This window comes from Gadus chalcogrammus, chromosome 11 (assembly GCF_026213295.1).
Source record: "Gadus chalcogrammus isolate NIFS_2021 chromosome 11, NIFS_Gcha_1.0, whole genome shotgun sequence".
NCBI lineage: Eukaryota > Metazoa > Chordata > Actinopteri > Gadiformes > Gadidae > Gadus > Gadus chalcogrammus.
The window spans coordinates 7,209,675-7,227,436 of record NC_079422.1 but is presented as its reverse complement, the minus strand read 5'-3'; the positions used below and the strand labels follow the sequence as shown (position 1 = coordinate 7,227,436).

The 17,762-nt window shown below is 44.3% G+C and overlaps 1 protein-coding gene across 1 annotated transcript; it reads right to left on the bottom strand.

The window, feature by feature from the left end:
• Positions 1-977: 977 nt before the first annotated feature.
• On the bottom strand, positions 978-17,401 carry gsk3ab (glycogen synthase kinase 3 alpha b). The gene is made up of 10 exons (XM_056602015.1): positions 17,202-17,401; positions 12,306-12,493; positions 11,987-12,070; positions 11,192-11,302; positions 9,669-9,799; positions 9,212-9,416; positions 8,557-8,652; positions 5,145-5,331; positions 4,890-4,967; positions 978-4,258 (listed from the first exon to the last, which is right to left on the bottom strand). The coding sequence occupies exons 1-10, from the start codon at positions 17,374-17,376 to the stop codon at positions 4,191-4,193; spliced, it is 1,323 nt and encodes a 440-aa protein (XP_056457990.1). The 5' UTR covers positions 17,377-17,401; the 3' UTR covers positions 978-4,190.
• Between the last annotated feature and the right edge of the window lie 361 nt (positions 17,402-17,762).

The following is a 17,762-nucleotide window of genomic DNA, read 5'->3' as shown; positions in this document are numbered from 1 at the left end:
CCACCACTCTCGAGCTCATTGGGGCGACTGGCCAATCATTGCGGTTAGGGAAATTGTTATGTTTGGGGGTTATGGTTTGGTTGGTTAAGGGGTTAATTGTCCCTATTTAAACACCAGGTTTCTATGTGATTAGCCATTACAAGCCTGTCTTAGTTCCATCATAAGCGGCAGTGTCCATCGAGATGTATGCTTGATTGATCAGTCTACCAGCCTAACCACTGGACTGTTATAACTGGTATTCTTCTCTATCCATCATACATCTAGGTGGACACTTCCGCTTGAGAACTCACACGTGTGGAACTCCCTGTTGTTCTACTTCTGTCTCTTCAGGGGCCTTTCCATCATTGCCAGAGGTTTGATGCTGGACATGCTGAGGTCTGCTCCTGGGCTGCAGCTAGATGCTACTCCAACTTAAGTGAGTAGGGGTTGGGCTAGACGTGAGCGGGGGGTATGGCTCGCCCTATATGGAGCCCTAGGCCAAGCTCCATCCATTGGCTCTGGAGGGAGGCGCCTCTCGATTAGGGTGCCCTCAACAGTTGATGTGAGGCTCACACACTCGGGTTTAATAAGTCTATATTCCAGTTATTGAATTTACCCAACACAGAATGAGTACCCAACGGCCTGTTGATGTGTCTTGTTTCTGCCCCATAGAGTACTCCACTCAGAGGTCAGGGGAAGTATAGACCAGCTTACTGCTGCACTTCCTCTCCCAGAATTACACAGCGCCCCTCTGTGCCCTCCTGGCTGATTGTGACGACGAGCTGCTCCTCCACACCGTTTAACCCGACTCCAAATGGTATTAAAGAGCCAGGGCCGGGCGCCCAGCCAGAGGGGCCGGGGCCACTAACGCTCCACATAAACTGTGGGGGCTGCACAGCATATCCGCAGAATAACATTATTCAACCTTGGCAGTCTTTATCTTAGCAGTAGAGGACAAGGCAGAGATGATTAGATAGTGTGAAATGGGATAGAGGTAAGATGAAGTTGGTATTATTTTTGTTGCAGTTGAGTGATTGAGTCCAACTGCCATCTCACTCTCTGGCCGTCTACTTTCTCTATAGTCTCATTTTTAATTGCAAAATGTTTTTAACAATATGTATTTCTTCATACTATTCTCTACCTGCACTTTGCAGTGGGATGAATCATTTATTATTGGGACAAGTCATCTTCTGATGTGTAGATACAATTCGTATATTGTGATGCAAATAATACACCTACACAATATTTTTAATAGGATTTCCCTAATTAGATATGAAGTCATTTTTCAAGATGTAGGCCTGGCACATTTTCATATAAATTCAAGCCAATAAAGGTTGAATGATGGACCATGAAACTGCATCCAATTTTTAATGTTTTCATGTTGAGATTCCTCTTTTACAAAAGGAAATGAATTGCTCTGTTCAAAAGATGGACTAGTAATGCTTCTAATTTTCATTCAACAACTAAAAAAAATAAATTGTTTAGATGATGGGATTCTGTTTGCTGCCAATTCACACATGGGTTACAAAAGTTACTGCATAGAAAATATTTTTAAAATACAATTTTTATAAGAACAGATCATGTTCATCATTTATGGACATAGCTATTTTTACAAAGAGGGTAAACATATTTTTCCTTACCTAAAAGGAAATAAAATCTTGCTCTGGAACACATATTGCCATATGATGACTATCAAAAATTCCTAAAAGTTGAGTGAATGTAAGGAAAGGGCCGGAACCACGGACAGTTTCATCACTTTAATGAGTTTAATTATTTATACCAACAAACAAAAAAAGTCTCTCTCCCCCCATTGCTCTTTCCATCATCTCCTTTGTACAACCGTTCTGTTCCCAACTATGACTTTTTACCCTCCGCAAAGGGCAATGAAAATAAAGCAGGATCACAACAAATTAAAATCAACATTTTACAGATGGGGCAGGTTGGGGAATTAAATGAAGGTTAAATCATTCCTCTTTTGTGGAGAAAAAAAAAGACATCAAGGGCATGAAGTATGTCCCCTCAGTTTACTTAAACATCCACACACGCGACCATCCACACGCCATCAGTCACCTATTGTTTGTCAGACTCGCACAACAAAGTAACACAGCCTAACATTTGCAGTCATACTCGTACTGAGAACAGAGAAGGAGGGGGTCAGTCAGACGAGGAGATGGTTCAAGTCACAAGACAATCATTTGTTTCTGCCCCCCCCCCCCCCCCCCCCCCCCCAGATCCCCCAGTCACAGCAATGGCGCCAGGGCTCATCCCTAGTGTGATGACCCCGTCTTGCTCCCCAACACCACCACCATAACCCTATGGACCCATGGCATTAAACATTCCCTTCACATTGAAGTTAGACAGAGACCTATAGCTGCGCCTATAGGCTAGCAGGTGTACCCGTGTGTACATATAAATATATACATACACACACACACACAACCATGAACTGGAAGGACACTCCAATGTCTGGATCTAAAGTACAGTATCTTGGATGTTGGAACATTTACATGTGACAATGTTGGACTAAAAACAAATACAATTAAACTAAAGCCCAACCTACCTCTGGTTGACCATTAAAATAACAAAACAAAAAAACACCCCGCCGAATACTATACAATAAATATAAACGATTATGAAAACATTTCAGTGGAGGGGCTGAGGAGGGGGCGAGCGAGGGCCGAAATATAGAAATGGAGGGAGAGAGAATAAAATTGAGAGAAACATTTTTGTTCCGTTTCCTCTCCTAAACCAGGGACAGAAATGAAATCTTATTTACAGACTGAGACTGAGAATAGAGAGCCAGGCTCCTGTCTATTAGAGGAAACAAAACCAAAAAATACAATATAATAATAATAACAAAATAAAAGGTACTTGATATTTACAGTTTAGCAGTGACAGAAAGAGGGGGGAAAGAAGGACGTAGGAGGAATGAGAGGGGGAAGGCTCCTAGAAATGGTGGCGTAGCATTTTTCTGAGAAGGGGGCGGCATATGATTCTGATCAGACTAATATCTGCCAGTGGAGCTTATTGATCATCTTGGGTAAACATGCATATCTGTGGCGGTGTGAAGGTTAAGTACTGCTCCCGAGGTAGCGGTGCAGTATTTTTCTTTTGGGGTGGGGTGTGTAGTTATAAGAAATTAAATAAGCTAAACAAAAAAAAATTGGGACAAGGTGGAAGCCTAATAGGAGCGACAAATGTAGTACTGCTTGTCACAAGTAGATAATTGTAATACGTCACTTTCCCCCATTGCAACAAGTCTGTGCGCGGGTTGAAGAGCAAGGGTCTCTGGGTCTCACTGCCTCCACTCCGGACGATGGATGGGTTTACCAAAACTGCCGGCAATACCGGTGCCTCATTAATCCTTGCATTTCCCTAAAAATAATTATTAAGACGTTTAGAAGAAAGAAAGGGTTCGTTCAATAGACTCAGGCTCGCTCTTCCGGTGGGACACCGTTTTAAGACCTTGAGTCTCCCCTCGTCGAAACACTGCAGCGGCCACCAGCAAAGCCGTTTACCACTGGGTATTAAATCAGGATAAAACCATGTATTTTAAAACACCTATCCTTTTCCATGTTCTTTCATTCACCATTCAGCAGAGGGAACACCTGAACAAACTCCACAACGCCACAGTGAAACCTCAATTCTACCTAGGATGATTGTCGATATCACTCACCTCTCAAACATGGCCCGTATCTCCCATACTCAGGCCAATCAAGGCCCATTCACATACACGTAAAATCATCTAATTTGAATAAATAACAGTTGATAAAAGTTGATAAAAGTCAATTGTGGTCAAATAAAATACAGAGATTCCCTACTTTTGGATATACAAATATGTGCACAGAGATTAGCATTGCTACCCCCTGGCCCCACATTTTTTCTCTTCCTCATTCCAACAGGCTAGACAAGTATCGCACAAGGCATAAAATCCCTACCTACAATAACCTGGATAATGGTTACCTTGAGGACTTTAAAACACCTAGACTCTCCTTAAGGCCAACGCCACTGAATCATCCATTTTCACCAGAGACTGTTGACATCTAGGGATTAGAGAAAAACGTTGAGTGTGCTGTGTGAGTGGATATTCTTGAGCGGTACGGAGCCCGGAGGGGAGGGGGAGAGGAGGAGAGGGGTCAGAGTGGAGGAGGAGAGGAAAGACGAAGGAGGGAAGACCAGAGAAGGGGGGCAGGCAGCGTGATTAGGGAGGCTCAGGTGCTGTTGTTGATGGATCCAGGTGCTGAGCTGGGTAGAGCAGGACTGTCTGAGACACTGCCCTCTGCAGGGGAAACAGAAATGCACACGTCGGTCATCCTAAATCACCAGTCTTCACATAGAACCGTGGCCTGGGATCAAGACAAATCCACATTTATTTTTTATTCACCCAGGCATACAACTGGCTCCTCTCCCGTTCGGAGAGACTTCAAGCAAACCGTGGCCAGGTTGGGCTAATCACAGCCATTCATCTAATATGTGGTGGGTTTAAGAGGTTGACTGAACAGAGGGTCCTTTTGAGAGCGCCGTTGAGGCAAATTCAAATACTACCAAGATGGCTCCGACTGATGTATCACACACAATACACCCCACTGATTCGTTGTAGGTCTATAGAATAGCGTCAAGGTATTTTGGTCTGCCCCGTAGAGATATAAAACTAAGGGTTCCAGACCAATACGCGTGTGCGAATTGGTCTGGTGATGTCAGGCTTATAGAAACTAAGGTCTTAACTAATTGAAAATCTGCCACAAAATGGCTATCCTTCTTCCCCCATGAAATATTGGTTTCACAATGAATCCGGATCTATAAATGGCAGTATTTCAAAATATCAACACCACTACTGAAAATAAAACTCAATACCAATATCAAGCATAGTAATGTTGTAGGACAAGGAGTAGGGTATCTTTCATACGTACCATGTGAGGCAGGTGACGTCTGTGCGCGAGCATGAGGTGGAATGAGTGTTGAGTTCAGCTGGGGCTGAATAGACAGCTCTATAAAACCAAAGGACAAAAAAAAAACAACACATATCAATAAACAAACCAAACACAAACCACTGCTATGACACGAGCTCACAGACCCTGCCCCCTACATAGGACCCGGTCAACGTTCCCTAAGGTCAAGGCAGGAGGAGAAGGAGGAGGAGCGCGGCTAGGCAGGGGGTCCCTTACCGACGGGGCTGAAGTTGAAGAGCAGGGGCAGGTCTCGGCCGCTGGGCAGGCGGGTGCTGGGCTGGCGCAGCTCGTCGAAGAAGGCGTGCGCGCAGGCCTCCAGCGGGGACAGCCTGGTGACCGGCGTGTACTCCAGCAGGCGGGAGCATAGCGAGATGGCTTCAGGCGGGGTGCGGGGCTTAAACACCTTCACAAGAGGGGACAGGTGGACATGAGAAGATGCTGCTGGGAGGACCGTGTCCTCTGACCTCCTTTTAGTGTAGGGCTTGAACGCGTGCATGAATTAGGGGGAAAACACCATTGACTTTATTCATGAAATACCTATGAATGCTGAACGTCAACCCTCAAAAACATTTAGTTTGGCCAACATACATGTCTTGATCTCAAGTTGTAAAAGAAAATGAAAAAGGATTCAGGCAGTTTGCAAAGAATCCAGGACAATACGGACCTAATTAAAACTCTCAGGATGTGAAGAAGACATGTGTAACATAACCAAGGTCGGGGGCCTGGAAGCATTGTCCCCCAGAAGAAGGTTTTAGTGATTTTGAATTCAGAACAATAATGCCGCAGACTGAAGATCTTAGTTGTCTCTTAAATTGTAATTTCAAGTCGATAGTCTAGTAAGAGAAATTATATCAATACATTTTTGGAGACAGAAAATGGTTTATGTTCTCGGGCTGTGGGATTGTAACCTAAGAAACACAGTTGACAATGTGCTACTTTACAAATAATACAAAAGTGTAATAATGAGTATTTAAAATTTCTTCACATGCAAATCAAGAAGCAGGTCACCTGGTAACGACAGAGCGGTTCTGAATGTGTCCATCAGACCAGGAAGAGGAAATTTAACATTTAAAAAGAAAGCAGTTGAAAGAAAAAAGGATATCAAATGCTAATTTGTGCTAGTTCATGTCCGCTGCGTTTGGATGTATGGAGCTCCCTTGAGGGAGCAGTTAATGTCAATAGTGGTAGCAGAGAAGATTCACCTTTCCGGGGAATAATCACAACAAACTTTCCATTGACAACAGGCTGGGAAAGATTTGATGGGAAACCGTCAGGGAGAATTTACCAAGACACACTTAAACTTTGAAGTGGCTTGGATACTTTCTAAACATCAACCTTCTGGATCGTCTCTGGACTCCCTCCAGTCTTTATGAAATTGTGCTAGACCTAAGGAATGTGGGCTGTGCATGATTCAGGTGGACGACATTAATTCAAAATGGCGAATTGCACCTTAAAGTTACTAGTTTGCATTCATGTTGCCGGGTAAACCGATACTGGAACCGCATCACAATACCCTGCCATGTAAAAAGGTACAATGCCCAATTATATTTTAAGAAACTTTGAGAACAAGTGTGTGGTAAGCCGTATTTCCCAGGAGTAGCTTCGATGTGCAACCGCGGTACATTGTGTGTGTAGTACTTTGTATCCACTCCCTGAAGGCATTGTGGGCATGTCATCAGTTATTACTCTCCCTCATATGCATGCTAGCTTTCATCTGAGAACCAGAGGCATTTCTGCATGTAACTAAACTGACGGCACGTAGTCAGTGTCTGAATGAATCGCACTGCTTATTTCCTTCACCGAGCAGAGGATATCTTTAAAAACAATAATCAACACGAATGATATGACTGTTTGCTATAATCTAAAGTATTCCAGCCACAAATTTATCATTAGCCAAATATTACTTTGAAGATGCGCTTCACTGCAAAACACAGGATACTTTTAATGTACTGCTTTGTGCGTTGGATTATGACTCATCTTTTTAGAGCGTCTTTCGTGAGTCCTCTCACCGCTATGCTCTCCACTGCCCCACATGTTGGACGGATCTAAATGTCTTGGTAATGAGCCATGATCGTTGTTCAACTTTGCCCCTTTCGCGGCATCCCCTTTTCAAGCTCCTATAGCGGTTTTCTTTTTGGGTGCAACAAGAGTAAGCGCATACAAACTGGTTGTTTTCTACCAAAAAAAACAACAACAATTATAAACTATGCTTTTATACCCCACTGTGAATGCTCATAGACTTGAAGACTGAAGCATGCAGTTAGAAATGTGAGCGAAGATAGCGGCTGTGTTTCAGGCATTGTGATATTTCTGAATCCTGAGAGCAACATTAAGGCCCCGTCCACACAAAGCCGATTTCATGGCGAAACCGAAAAGGTCTTGTACGGTTCGGCCTTCCGTCCACACGAAGCCGGCGAATCCGCTGACCGAAACCGCAAACTTCTGAAACCACCCTCGGAGGTGGTTTCAAATCTACCCGGTTTCGTTTTGGATTCGTGTGGACGCCTGAAACCGACTGAAACCATGACGTCATCGCCCCACCCCTCGACCCTCTAGCCAATGACTGTTAAGCCCGCGGAGTCTCAGAACTCACAACAACAAGGATTTCTGTAGCAGAAGCAGTGCCCCTTATGGGCCTGGAATGTGTACTACAGCGTTTCTACAGATCTACCCGGTTTCGCTTGACTCCGTCTTTACGGAGATACCGCGAAACCGGATAGATCGAAACCGTAACGGTTTCGCCTGTTTCGGCTTCGTGTGGACGGGGCCTAAGAGGGTAAGTCTAGGAGGGGGTTATTTTTAACTGATTGGAACGATTTCTGTTGCGCCCGCCCGTGGGCCTCCTCAATCTATCCCGCTCCGCCCTTCGGATCTCCTTCTTGTCCACAGTGTACTCGGACAAGTCTGGTGGACTGGGTCCCCCAAATGCTGCTCTTTCATAAAACCCGCCAGTGTGTGAGTCAGACATTGTGAACTAAGGGAATTACTGAATTCTTACCACAGCGTTCATTTGGTAGCCTAACATGCACCCACCATTGAATTATAGAATTACAGAATTATAACTGGGTGCCTCTTCGAACCAGTGGATTTGTTAATTTGAGGGCACTATAGAAGAACTCACCTAGACAGGGCCGTTTGTATGCCCTTACTTGGGTCGGACACGACATAGATACAATCACAGATGGAATTGGATGGATGTCAATAGCTCGCCAACTAGCCAATTTAGGAACGCGTTAACACTGCCAAAGCGGTTGAGTTGAACTGAAATCATGGCTGATTTGAAACTCATCAGACAAGATCCACAAATCAACCTGGGGTCTTAGCAACCAGCAAAGTCCTTTAAGCTCTAGACTTTAGCCAACTAAGTAATCCGGAAATCCTGCGTCTTTTAGATATTCACACACCCTATTATGACCCGTCTTACTGAAAGTTAATCAAATAACTAAATTATAAAATTTCGAAAAATATTTCAGGTTTAGATCGGCATTAAATGCAATACAGCTGACCAACAGGTGGCCATGGAAATAAGCTGCCATAATCAGTGGATCAAAGCACTAGGCTGCACAAGGTTACAAGCTTAGGCGCCTTGCAAGTCAACAGAAGTCCTGACTCCAGAAAGGGGAAGTACCTTAGTCCAGGGATGTGCTTTGATCTGTGGGAATTTGAACTCTGTATAATTCGGGTTCATTTCTCGAATCTGCTCTCTCGTCGGAGTCCCAAGCACCTGGAAATAAAATGAAGGAGCGGTTGGATGGTGCATAGCGGATACTTGCAATTCAAAGTTGTTTACACCTGCACAAAATATAGAGCTTGAGAAATTATGCTGAAAAAACTATTCTAGCAATGGCACCAATCATTTTAATATCAATTTTCATTTTGCATTATTTTGTTTGTGTTGCTCTACAGTCGTCAGGTTGATAAATATAATGTGAACATATAGATATGGAGTTTGTACATAGATTTTTCTGTACAACTTTGTGTGCGGTTGAGAGATGGGCTAAAGATTTAGGTTCAGGAACTCGGCAGCAGTATAACTGCAACAGCAGTTCTGCCAAAGTTTTAACTGCAGAATTGTCAATTGTTCTTACAGTGACAGGTGTCACTGTAAAGAAAAGACCACAGTTCAACCTCCAGATATAGGGAGCAGTATATGAGATGAGTGTGTATATTTCTCCAACAGTGACATTAACTATTAAGCCCCCCCCCCCGGACACTAAAAATAAATAAGTTTGGCCAAATGACTCCCTACAGGTATGCATGTGTCCCCAGCCCTCCAGACCCACCTTGATGATCTCCACGAGCTGGTCCACCCCGCTGTCCCCGGGGAAGATGGGCTGTCCCAGCAGCAGCTCTGCTAGCACGCAGCCGGCGGACCAGATGTCGATGTTGGATGTGTAGTCGGTGGCGCCGAAGATGAGCTCGGGGGCGCGGTAATACCGTGAGCAGATATAGGACACGTTGGGCTCGCCGCGGACTAGCTGCTTGGCACTGTGAGGAGGAAGAGGAGGAGGAGGAAGGGGCGCCGGGGGTTGAGGAATGTCAATCTTAATCCATTATTCAACCGTCTGACAGATATGCACAGAGACAGTCAAGATAAAGAGTAAGGAATACACAAGTCATGACAGATTGACAGCAAAGAAGAACACAACAGCACGAAACTCAGAAATAGAGCCCTGCCATCAAGGAAAGTCCAGATGGGAGCGGACAGGGAAAGATCCATGGGCGCGGCCTCCTACTGACCTGCCAAAGTCACAGAGTTTGAGGATGGCGGTCTCCGGGTCCACCAGCAGGTTCTGGGGCTTGATGTCTCTGTGACACACGCCCTGGGAATGGATATAAGCCAGACTGCGGAACAGCTGGTACATGTATACCTGAGGGAGGGAGGGGGACACGGAGAAGAGAGCCAGTCAGTGTTTAACAATTTATATAGGACTGGTAAAATATGAGGTGTGCCAAGCCAGGCAGGCAAATGAGCATTCATGGTTGGGAGCTCCATAATGGCTGCTCTCCTTTTCTCATGTCTACTCAAGTGTGCTCATAACTCGCTGTGCAGGCTCTGACACATGGTGTACTGCAGGACTTAGGGGGATAATGGCCTCTAACAAGGTAGAAAAAAGAAAAGAAAAAAGAACGGTGTGAACAACCACGGCCTGCTCTGGTAGGCGATTGCATTAGAACCCCTCAGCGCAGACCAGAGTTTGTAGTAATGGACATTTGAAGAAATGGAAATTTCAATCCTGAGGTCCATTAGCACATTAACTATAAAAAATAAATACATTTTGACAGATTTATAACCATCAAACAAATACTAATAGGCTGCGAGTGTATCAATGCAACACGATGCAAATGCCTCGTCATTTACTATACACAATGTTGTCACATCGCGTGGTTGGCTTCTAAAAAAGGAATATCCAGGATGGATGAAAATACAATGATCTCCCAAATGAAGATTCATTGTTGTGAGTCAAAATAAAAGACCCAAAATGTTCAAAGTTAACTGTACAGTCGTATCGCTAGTCTGTGGTAGAGAGAAGGTAGGGCATCCTAGTAACAAATCATTTCACCATCATCACCACCATTATCACCCACACCACCAAACCCAGGTGACAGCAGGCACCGATTACAAACTTTTTGGAGAAACGGGGAGGCAACCGGAGGGGGTGGGGAGTATAGCAGGGGGGAGCGGGGGTTAAGGGATCAGTGGGGAAGGGAGGAGTATCTCTAGGCCCACTGTAATGAAACCCCAAGGCCAAGGGAACAGCGCTCGTGGGAGATCAAAGGACGGTGCAGGCAAAGGCGGGGAGGAGGGGGCTGGGGGGGGTCAGTGCATATCAACATCACAGGGTAACAGAAGGCTGATGCGGGGAAATGGACCATGCGACAGCCTAAATGTCCTCTCCTCTGCTGCAAGCGTAGTAAACAGCCGTGCACGTGCCCATCGAAACGCACACGATGACCACCCTTTCGAAGTATTACAAACTAAGTATCATGGAACCACGTGGCTTTCATAATCCTAGAACAGTGAGCTTTTGACAAAAAAAAAGAAGGAAAAAAAGGGCATACTTCGACCATTTACTACAACTTCAGGCCAAGAATGAACCGTGTTCCCTCCAGTCTCTATTGATCTCCCTTCAAGAGCAACTTGAGTGCATCAAAGAGTTCCACGCATTAGAGAGTGACCTCACACACGGTTTACAACATAGGCCAATACTGCCGAGGAGCAACCTGAAGGTAAACACAGCCCACTAGATCAGCCTGCCTACCTTGACGTAGATAATTGGGATGGTGGTCTTGGCTTTGTTGAAATGCCGGGCCACTCTGTACACCGTCTCCGGGACGAAGTCCAGCACCAGGTTCAGATATACTTCATCTTTCTGGACGGTGGGGGAAGCAACAACAGGCAGTCAATAGTGTTCAGAGAATACAGAAGTACACCATGCATTAATATAGTATATAATGATACGTTGTCACCAATCCCTGGTTAAAACGGGCAACAGAGCGACAACCAGTGCTCTGACATTACACAGAACCCCAATCCAGCTCTGCCATTTCCACTTCAGACCACGACAGCACATGATTTGGTGTATATATTATATTTGCGAGTGTTGTGCTGAAATATATATACACATTATTAATTATCTTCTTTTATTGCTAGCGTAATCATTTTCCTTTGGAGAGTACACGGCTAACTTAGACAGACTGACAGACATTAATTTAAGCTAAAGCTGCATATTGCACATAGGTCGCATATCAGTAACAATCAGACCCTTGAGTCACACAATGTAGCTTATTAGGCCCAGCAAGTTTGGTAGATATACAGAAATTCTTTTCTAACAGAGTTTAGGGATTGAGAGGGAGAGTTTCATTAAAAGTAAATGACCAAATAAAATACTCATCACAAACCAACATTACACAGAGGGCTACAAATTTTCACTATCAACTTAAAGTGATTATGAACTCAGTGTGGCGATGTTATGAATCACAATTGTGAGTCACAGACCGGGTGTGTCTCCCCCCCACTTCCAGGCCCTAGCCATAATGAGTCAGCCCAAACACACCTTCTCTCCGCTGGAGTAGAAGAAGTACCGTAGCCGGACGATGTTGCAGTGGTCCAACTTCCTCATGATCTGTAGTTCCCGGTTCTAGAGCCACCGGGAGAAAAGGGGGGGGGGGGGGGGGGGCGCGAAGCCAAGGAGAGAACATGAAAGAAAACAGAGTATGAGTATTCCTTGCTCACAAGATCTTTCCTTTTTACAACCGGAGTCGATTGCATTAACCTCCAGCGTAGTGGGTGAAAGAAACTGCTTGGTAAGCAGGTCCCTCCAGAACTTCCAGTATGCTGTAAACATCCAAAGTGACCAGGCTCGTCTGACCTACCTTAAAACGCTTGTCTTGGAGAACCTTCTTGATGGCCACCATTTCCTGGCTGTCGATGAGGCGGGCCTGGTAGACGACGCCGAAGGAGCCATTGCCAATGACTTTGATGTCAGTGTAGGACACTTCCTGTGGGCGATCCGGACCTTGTCCAGGGGTGGCTACCACTGTCGTCACCTTGCCACTGTCTCCTGTTGAAAGAAGGTGTAAACACAAACACGGTTAAAACCTTGGGTTACAGTATGGGCCTCATAATTACACCTCTTACGTATTTTGTTCATGTGGTTTTGTTCTTAGGAAATTTGTTCAACAACTTTCTGATTCTCGCTGGTTGCAATAGAAACCCTCTCTGATCCACAATTGTGGGACTTTTAAGGGCATGAACTAAAACCCGCTTTGAAGAAACTCAGGCATGCAGCACTGTCATGGATGTTTTACCACATAATTATTTTGGGGAAATTCAAACTCTTTTCAAACTCTTCTTGTTGTCTTGTGTGGACCAGTGGTGGCAGGCTTTTTTTTTTAACAATGTCCCCGGGGGGAAGGAGGCTCTAAACAACAGCAACAAGCGCTTCTCATTTCCTCCCAGTGACAGTGACCTCAGCAGCAGCAGCTCCTCGACAGTCACAGCCCCTGCAGCTGGTAATAAGCGCCTGATTCTTCCCACAGCACTTCACCCTGCCGCCTCTGGGGAGAAAACCCACTCGCCGGCTCGATCTGGGCCCGAGCTAGGCCCCGCACCCTTGAACTCTGACGCGGCCTCCAGCAGCCCCATTCCAATAGCTTCATCATGCAGCAGCCACTGTGTTAAGACGAGGGCGTCGTGAGGTAATTACGTGGATTATAGCAAAAGGCGGCAGGCAAGGCACTTCAGAGATGACTGCATAGGAAGGGAAGGAAGGAAGAAAGAAAAGGGTGGGTTTTTGAGCAGTGAAACGGGATCCCTGTCTGCACTTATGTTCGACCTTGTGGCAGGTATGATCCGTGCTCCGGATTTAACAGTGAGTGACAGTTCCAGTTAGCGCCATACAGTAGCTCGACATGTCTGGGAGTTTGGTGTGTTGCCCGCAAACGTGGAGGGTTGGGAATGATCTGACACGCGTCACTGAGGGTTGGGGTTGGTGGTGGAGGAGCAGAGAGGCGGGCCCTTGCCAAGCAGCTTGTCAGAGCCTGTGGTGTGACGGCATGGACAGTAGTGGCAGCACACCCTAATGTTCGCCCATAGTCCATCCGCCTGTTACAACAAGACACTATAGTCGTTTTGCCCGATAGCATCTAGTTCATCAGCAGAATCCATTTACGTTAATGCCACAGTGTAGGCACTTTGAATGGTGCCTGCTGACTGAAACAAAAAGTTATAAACTGAACACATTCAATGGTTTGAAGGCATTTTCTTTATCAGTTGCCCTATTTGTAATCTGTATTAAGCAAATTGGTAATGCACTATCTGCCGGCTTTCTTTTTATTACTGACAGGAATCATGACTGTAATTCTGAAATGATAGTCAGATTTTTTTTTAAATGACCAAGACTGATAGCTCATGCACTAAGCTCCAAGGTTCTCTCCAAATCAATCAAGAGTTATACAAGTGAGGTCACAACCTTTATCCTGGCCGGCCCTAGACAATAAAAACGGAATAATACAAAGACTAAAAAATCACTTTCCCACGTCCTACCAACAGCATTCATTTAAGAAATAGTGGATATAATACACAGTCCCATCTCTGAACCTGCCTCCTCATAAACGTTCATGTCCTAACGTTGGACAACATTAGTAGTGCAAGTCACCGCAGGATGCTGTTGCCATTGCAGCTCCTCAGCATCACTCTTCTTCAATCTTTTTCAACAAGTTGAGGCAGAGGGGACTGCATTAAATATAGAGCTGCCATGGCATGATAGTCCTTTGAATAATGAATGTAAAGATGAGCAATCTGACCAGCTGCGAGAGAGGTGCTTTGGTTTTTGTGGAAGTTAACGCAAACCTCACGTCTAGCAGAAACATGGAGGGAGAGATAGACGGGAGTGATTGAGGTCCCGCCCAGGATTCTGTTTTTGTTTTAGCCACGGGATGTATATTGTGTTCAGTGTCTTTGGTGAATGGTTTCTAGGAGGCGTGGCGGAATATGAATTGATAGTGAGGATTAATCTTTACTGAAAGAGGTCAAGAACATGATGCATATTGATGAAAGCTCTTAGTCCATAACAGATGTTTTTTGTGTGTACCCGTGTCCCTGCTCAGAGACGACAAATTATGGTAAAGTGCAAACCTAGCTATTTATTTGGCATTAATGATTTACTACCAACCGACTTTTACACAGTTGTACAAAAAAAAAAAAAACTCTACTGTAGGAGCCCAGACTGCCATGGCTATTTTAGCAAACATTGAGAATGCCAAAATGTTTTAACATGTATGGGTCAGTGAGTTTATTAGAAAACAAAACACAAAGATTTTGAGAAGAAGACAATAGTGACCGAATCTACATCCGGGTCTCACGCTATGAGACACATCCTCACATGCAACTCAAAAGTCACAACTTTGACCGAGTAGTCTTCTCAATAAGTAGCAAATGCTAGCATGTGACAATTTATGGCTGTATTCTGCCATCTGCATACATATCTAGACTTTCTAGGGACACATCCAGGTGTGAGCATTGCAAGCAGCACTAAGCTAGCTGATACTGTCCAAACAGCAGACAGAGCAGAACTATAACTACCCTGTGTACAATTGATCTTGACCCTTCCCTCTAGAACATTACGTTTCAGGCTGCAAATAAACTCTTAGCGTCTAACCCTTTTCCCAGAGCCCCACACAGTTTAGGGGCATCCCCTGTTTATCATAATGATTATCAGCGCATTGATAAACTATCATTTATGAGCTCAAGGCTATGGATGCATATGTTCCAATAATGCCATTTAATATTGACACAACATATTGGACTTAAAGAGTGTAATCTATCAGAGTGTATATAGAATACAATACTCCCTGGGCCTTATCACATACACAGCATGTTTCCCAATCAATGCACATTGAACTGATCTGAACCAACCAGGATGATGTGCTAAAGATCCCCCACTATCCAACACTTCAAGCCTATGACCCAGGGACGGGGATAAGGTATTGGGGGATCTCCCACTCTCTAGGCTGTGTTTGGCTCAGCTAAAAAGATAAAAGATAAAAAGGGATTGGAAAAAGATGGTTAAAGAAAATATATAGTAAAAAATGTATCCATCCATCCTTATATACATAAACACCCAACCACTTAACTGAAACATTTTTCAATCATTCTTCAATATCGGTCAGTTACTATAAAATGGCCAGCACCTGTTTCAAGTCATCGCATTGTCTAGAAATCACATGTAACATTATCGATCTATCCATAAACGCACTAACACAATTTCAAATTCTTCCATATTGGTAAGTTACAATAAATTGGTCAGTGCCTGTTAAAGTCTTCAACTCATCAATTGATCTCTGATGAGGATCCATCAGTTCATCTATGTTATAGCAGAACTTCCTGAGGGAGACGTCACAGATTCTGGGCCGGAAACCAAAAAACTGCAGGAGGAGGAGTTACACTTTGTTTCCGGTTTCATTCAAGATATTCCACAGACAAAAAATTATTTGCGGACGTGGATGAAGCGTTCAGAACGTCAATTAACATATTTATTTTCTACAGCGGCCAGTCTACCCATTATTAATTTGACACAGTTACATATTTTTATCGTATTCTACTACTGTCCGAATTTATGTTTGTCAATTACAGATCAGGCAACATTTTTGGTCGAAACCAATATGAATGAGAGATCTGTGCTCTGTGATCAAAGTGGTCATCTTACAATGAAGTCAGATTTGTAAGATGACAAGTTAACTACCCGACTCCAATTATTTTTTCATGAGATTCCCCTTTGAGGGGGATTGGAGGGAGAAGAACAATAGCAATAATAAAACAAGTTGTTTTGGTTGTCTGGTTGAAAGGCCACGGGTAACTACAACAAAACGTTTGGTATCTTGCTAATGATTGTTTCCATTTAAAGTTACATTGGCAACAAACTAAGATTTACTGTCATGAATTTAAACATCCAGCCCCTCAGCTGGTGTGTGCTATATAGTACATTTTGAAAAGGAAAACCTGAACAAAATACATTTCAGCTTTTAGTTCATTTCTTTGATTAAGCAAGCAAGCATCTAGTTTTGGGAATTAACACATCAAGAATAAACGGATTGACAGTATACTTGGAAAGTTGGAGGACGCTGAAGCTTGCATAAACTATGGTTGTTTTATCGTGTAGGTATTTAGGTTAACCGCACTCAGAATCAACTCCATACCAAACCCCATAACTAGTAAGGGTAAGGTTCGTTATGGCAGCTATAGCATGTCTAGGAAAAGGCTTCCAAGGCAATGTCTGGGTTGGGGACGACGCCTTATAGTTAGTTTTCAGGTCACCCCCTTCTGCATCGCTTGCAGGCTGGGTATGAATTGTCACAAGACCCACATAATCGTTACACTTTCAGGTCGAAACTTGCTTTTATGTTAGTTTTTGTGCTACAGTACAGCATTTTTTCAGGAATGTTAACGGTGTTATAATCCAGTCCACACGAGAAGCTAACGCTAAGGTATGCTATAGCTCTGGTCTCAGAAGTCCCTTACCGAAAAACACATCCAAGCTATCGTTAGCCAACTATCTCACTAGCTAACTTATATTAGCAAACTAGTATTGGTTATAGCCGAGTAGGCTGGCTAGCTAGCGTTAGCTTCACCGTAGCACACGGATCGTTGGTTGGCAAACGCTCAGCCTCAACATTATAAAATGTTGAAAACTACATTTAAGGTCACAACACAATATTTGATACTGACATTTTATCTACTTTGTATCGTTACAGTGAACAAATCATACATACTGGATAGTTTCAAATTCCCGAAGCTCGTCGAACTGCTTCCACTGGCCTGTGAAGCCCCAGTTTTTCCTGCCGAGCTTCCTCCGGCTACTGCCGATCCGGCACTGGGTGCAGCAGCTCCGATAGCTCCTGGAGGCTCAGCAAATGAGCTGGTCCTGGGCCGCCCACTGCCGCTCATATTTGTGAAAACTAATGCCGGGGCAGGGGGTACTCCTTATAAAGAGCCAGGCAGGCACAGACTGAACCTAAACTATTATTATCATAAGATTCGATACAAATTAAACTACACTCACAGCGTTCTCTACAGGTAACTCTTCTCCCCTTTCTTCCTCTGTGGAGCAGTGATGGTGGGGGGTGGGGGGGAGGCGGACAGGGACTTGACGCACAACAACGTGAACGTCGGTTTGACTCATGGATAATGTAGTCAACCAATTCTGAAGGGGCCAAGCAGTAAACAAGTTCAAATTATTTATAAAATCGTACCCCTTACCCACTGCAAAAGTGCGATACACAAAAAAAACAGGACTGTGAGTGAATTAAAAAGTGTGTTACTATCAGAGACAC

What these genes read in the sequence shown, in the direction of transcription:
- gsk3ab (XM_056602015.1), bottom strand. Translation starts at nt 17,376, where the DNA reads ATGAGCGGCAGTGGGCGGCCCAGGACCAGCTCATTTGCTGAGCCTCCA. An exon ending in AAACTCTGTGACTTTGGCAG is followed by an intron (nt 9,417 to 9,668) that starts GTCAGTAGGAGG and finishes TCCTCCTCACAG; the next exon opens with TGCCAAGCAGCTAGTCCGCG. An exon ending in AGCTCGTGGAGATCATCAAG is followed by an intron (nt 8,653 to 9,211) that starts GTGGGTCTGGAG and finishes TTTTATTTCCAG; the next exon opens with GTGCTTGGGACTCCGACGAG.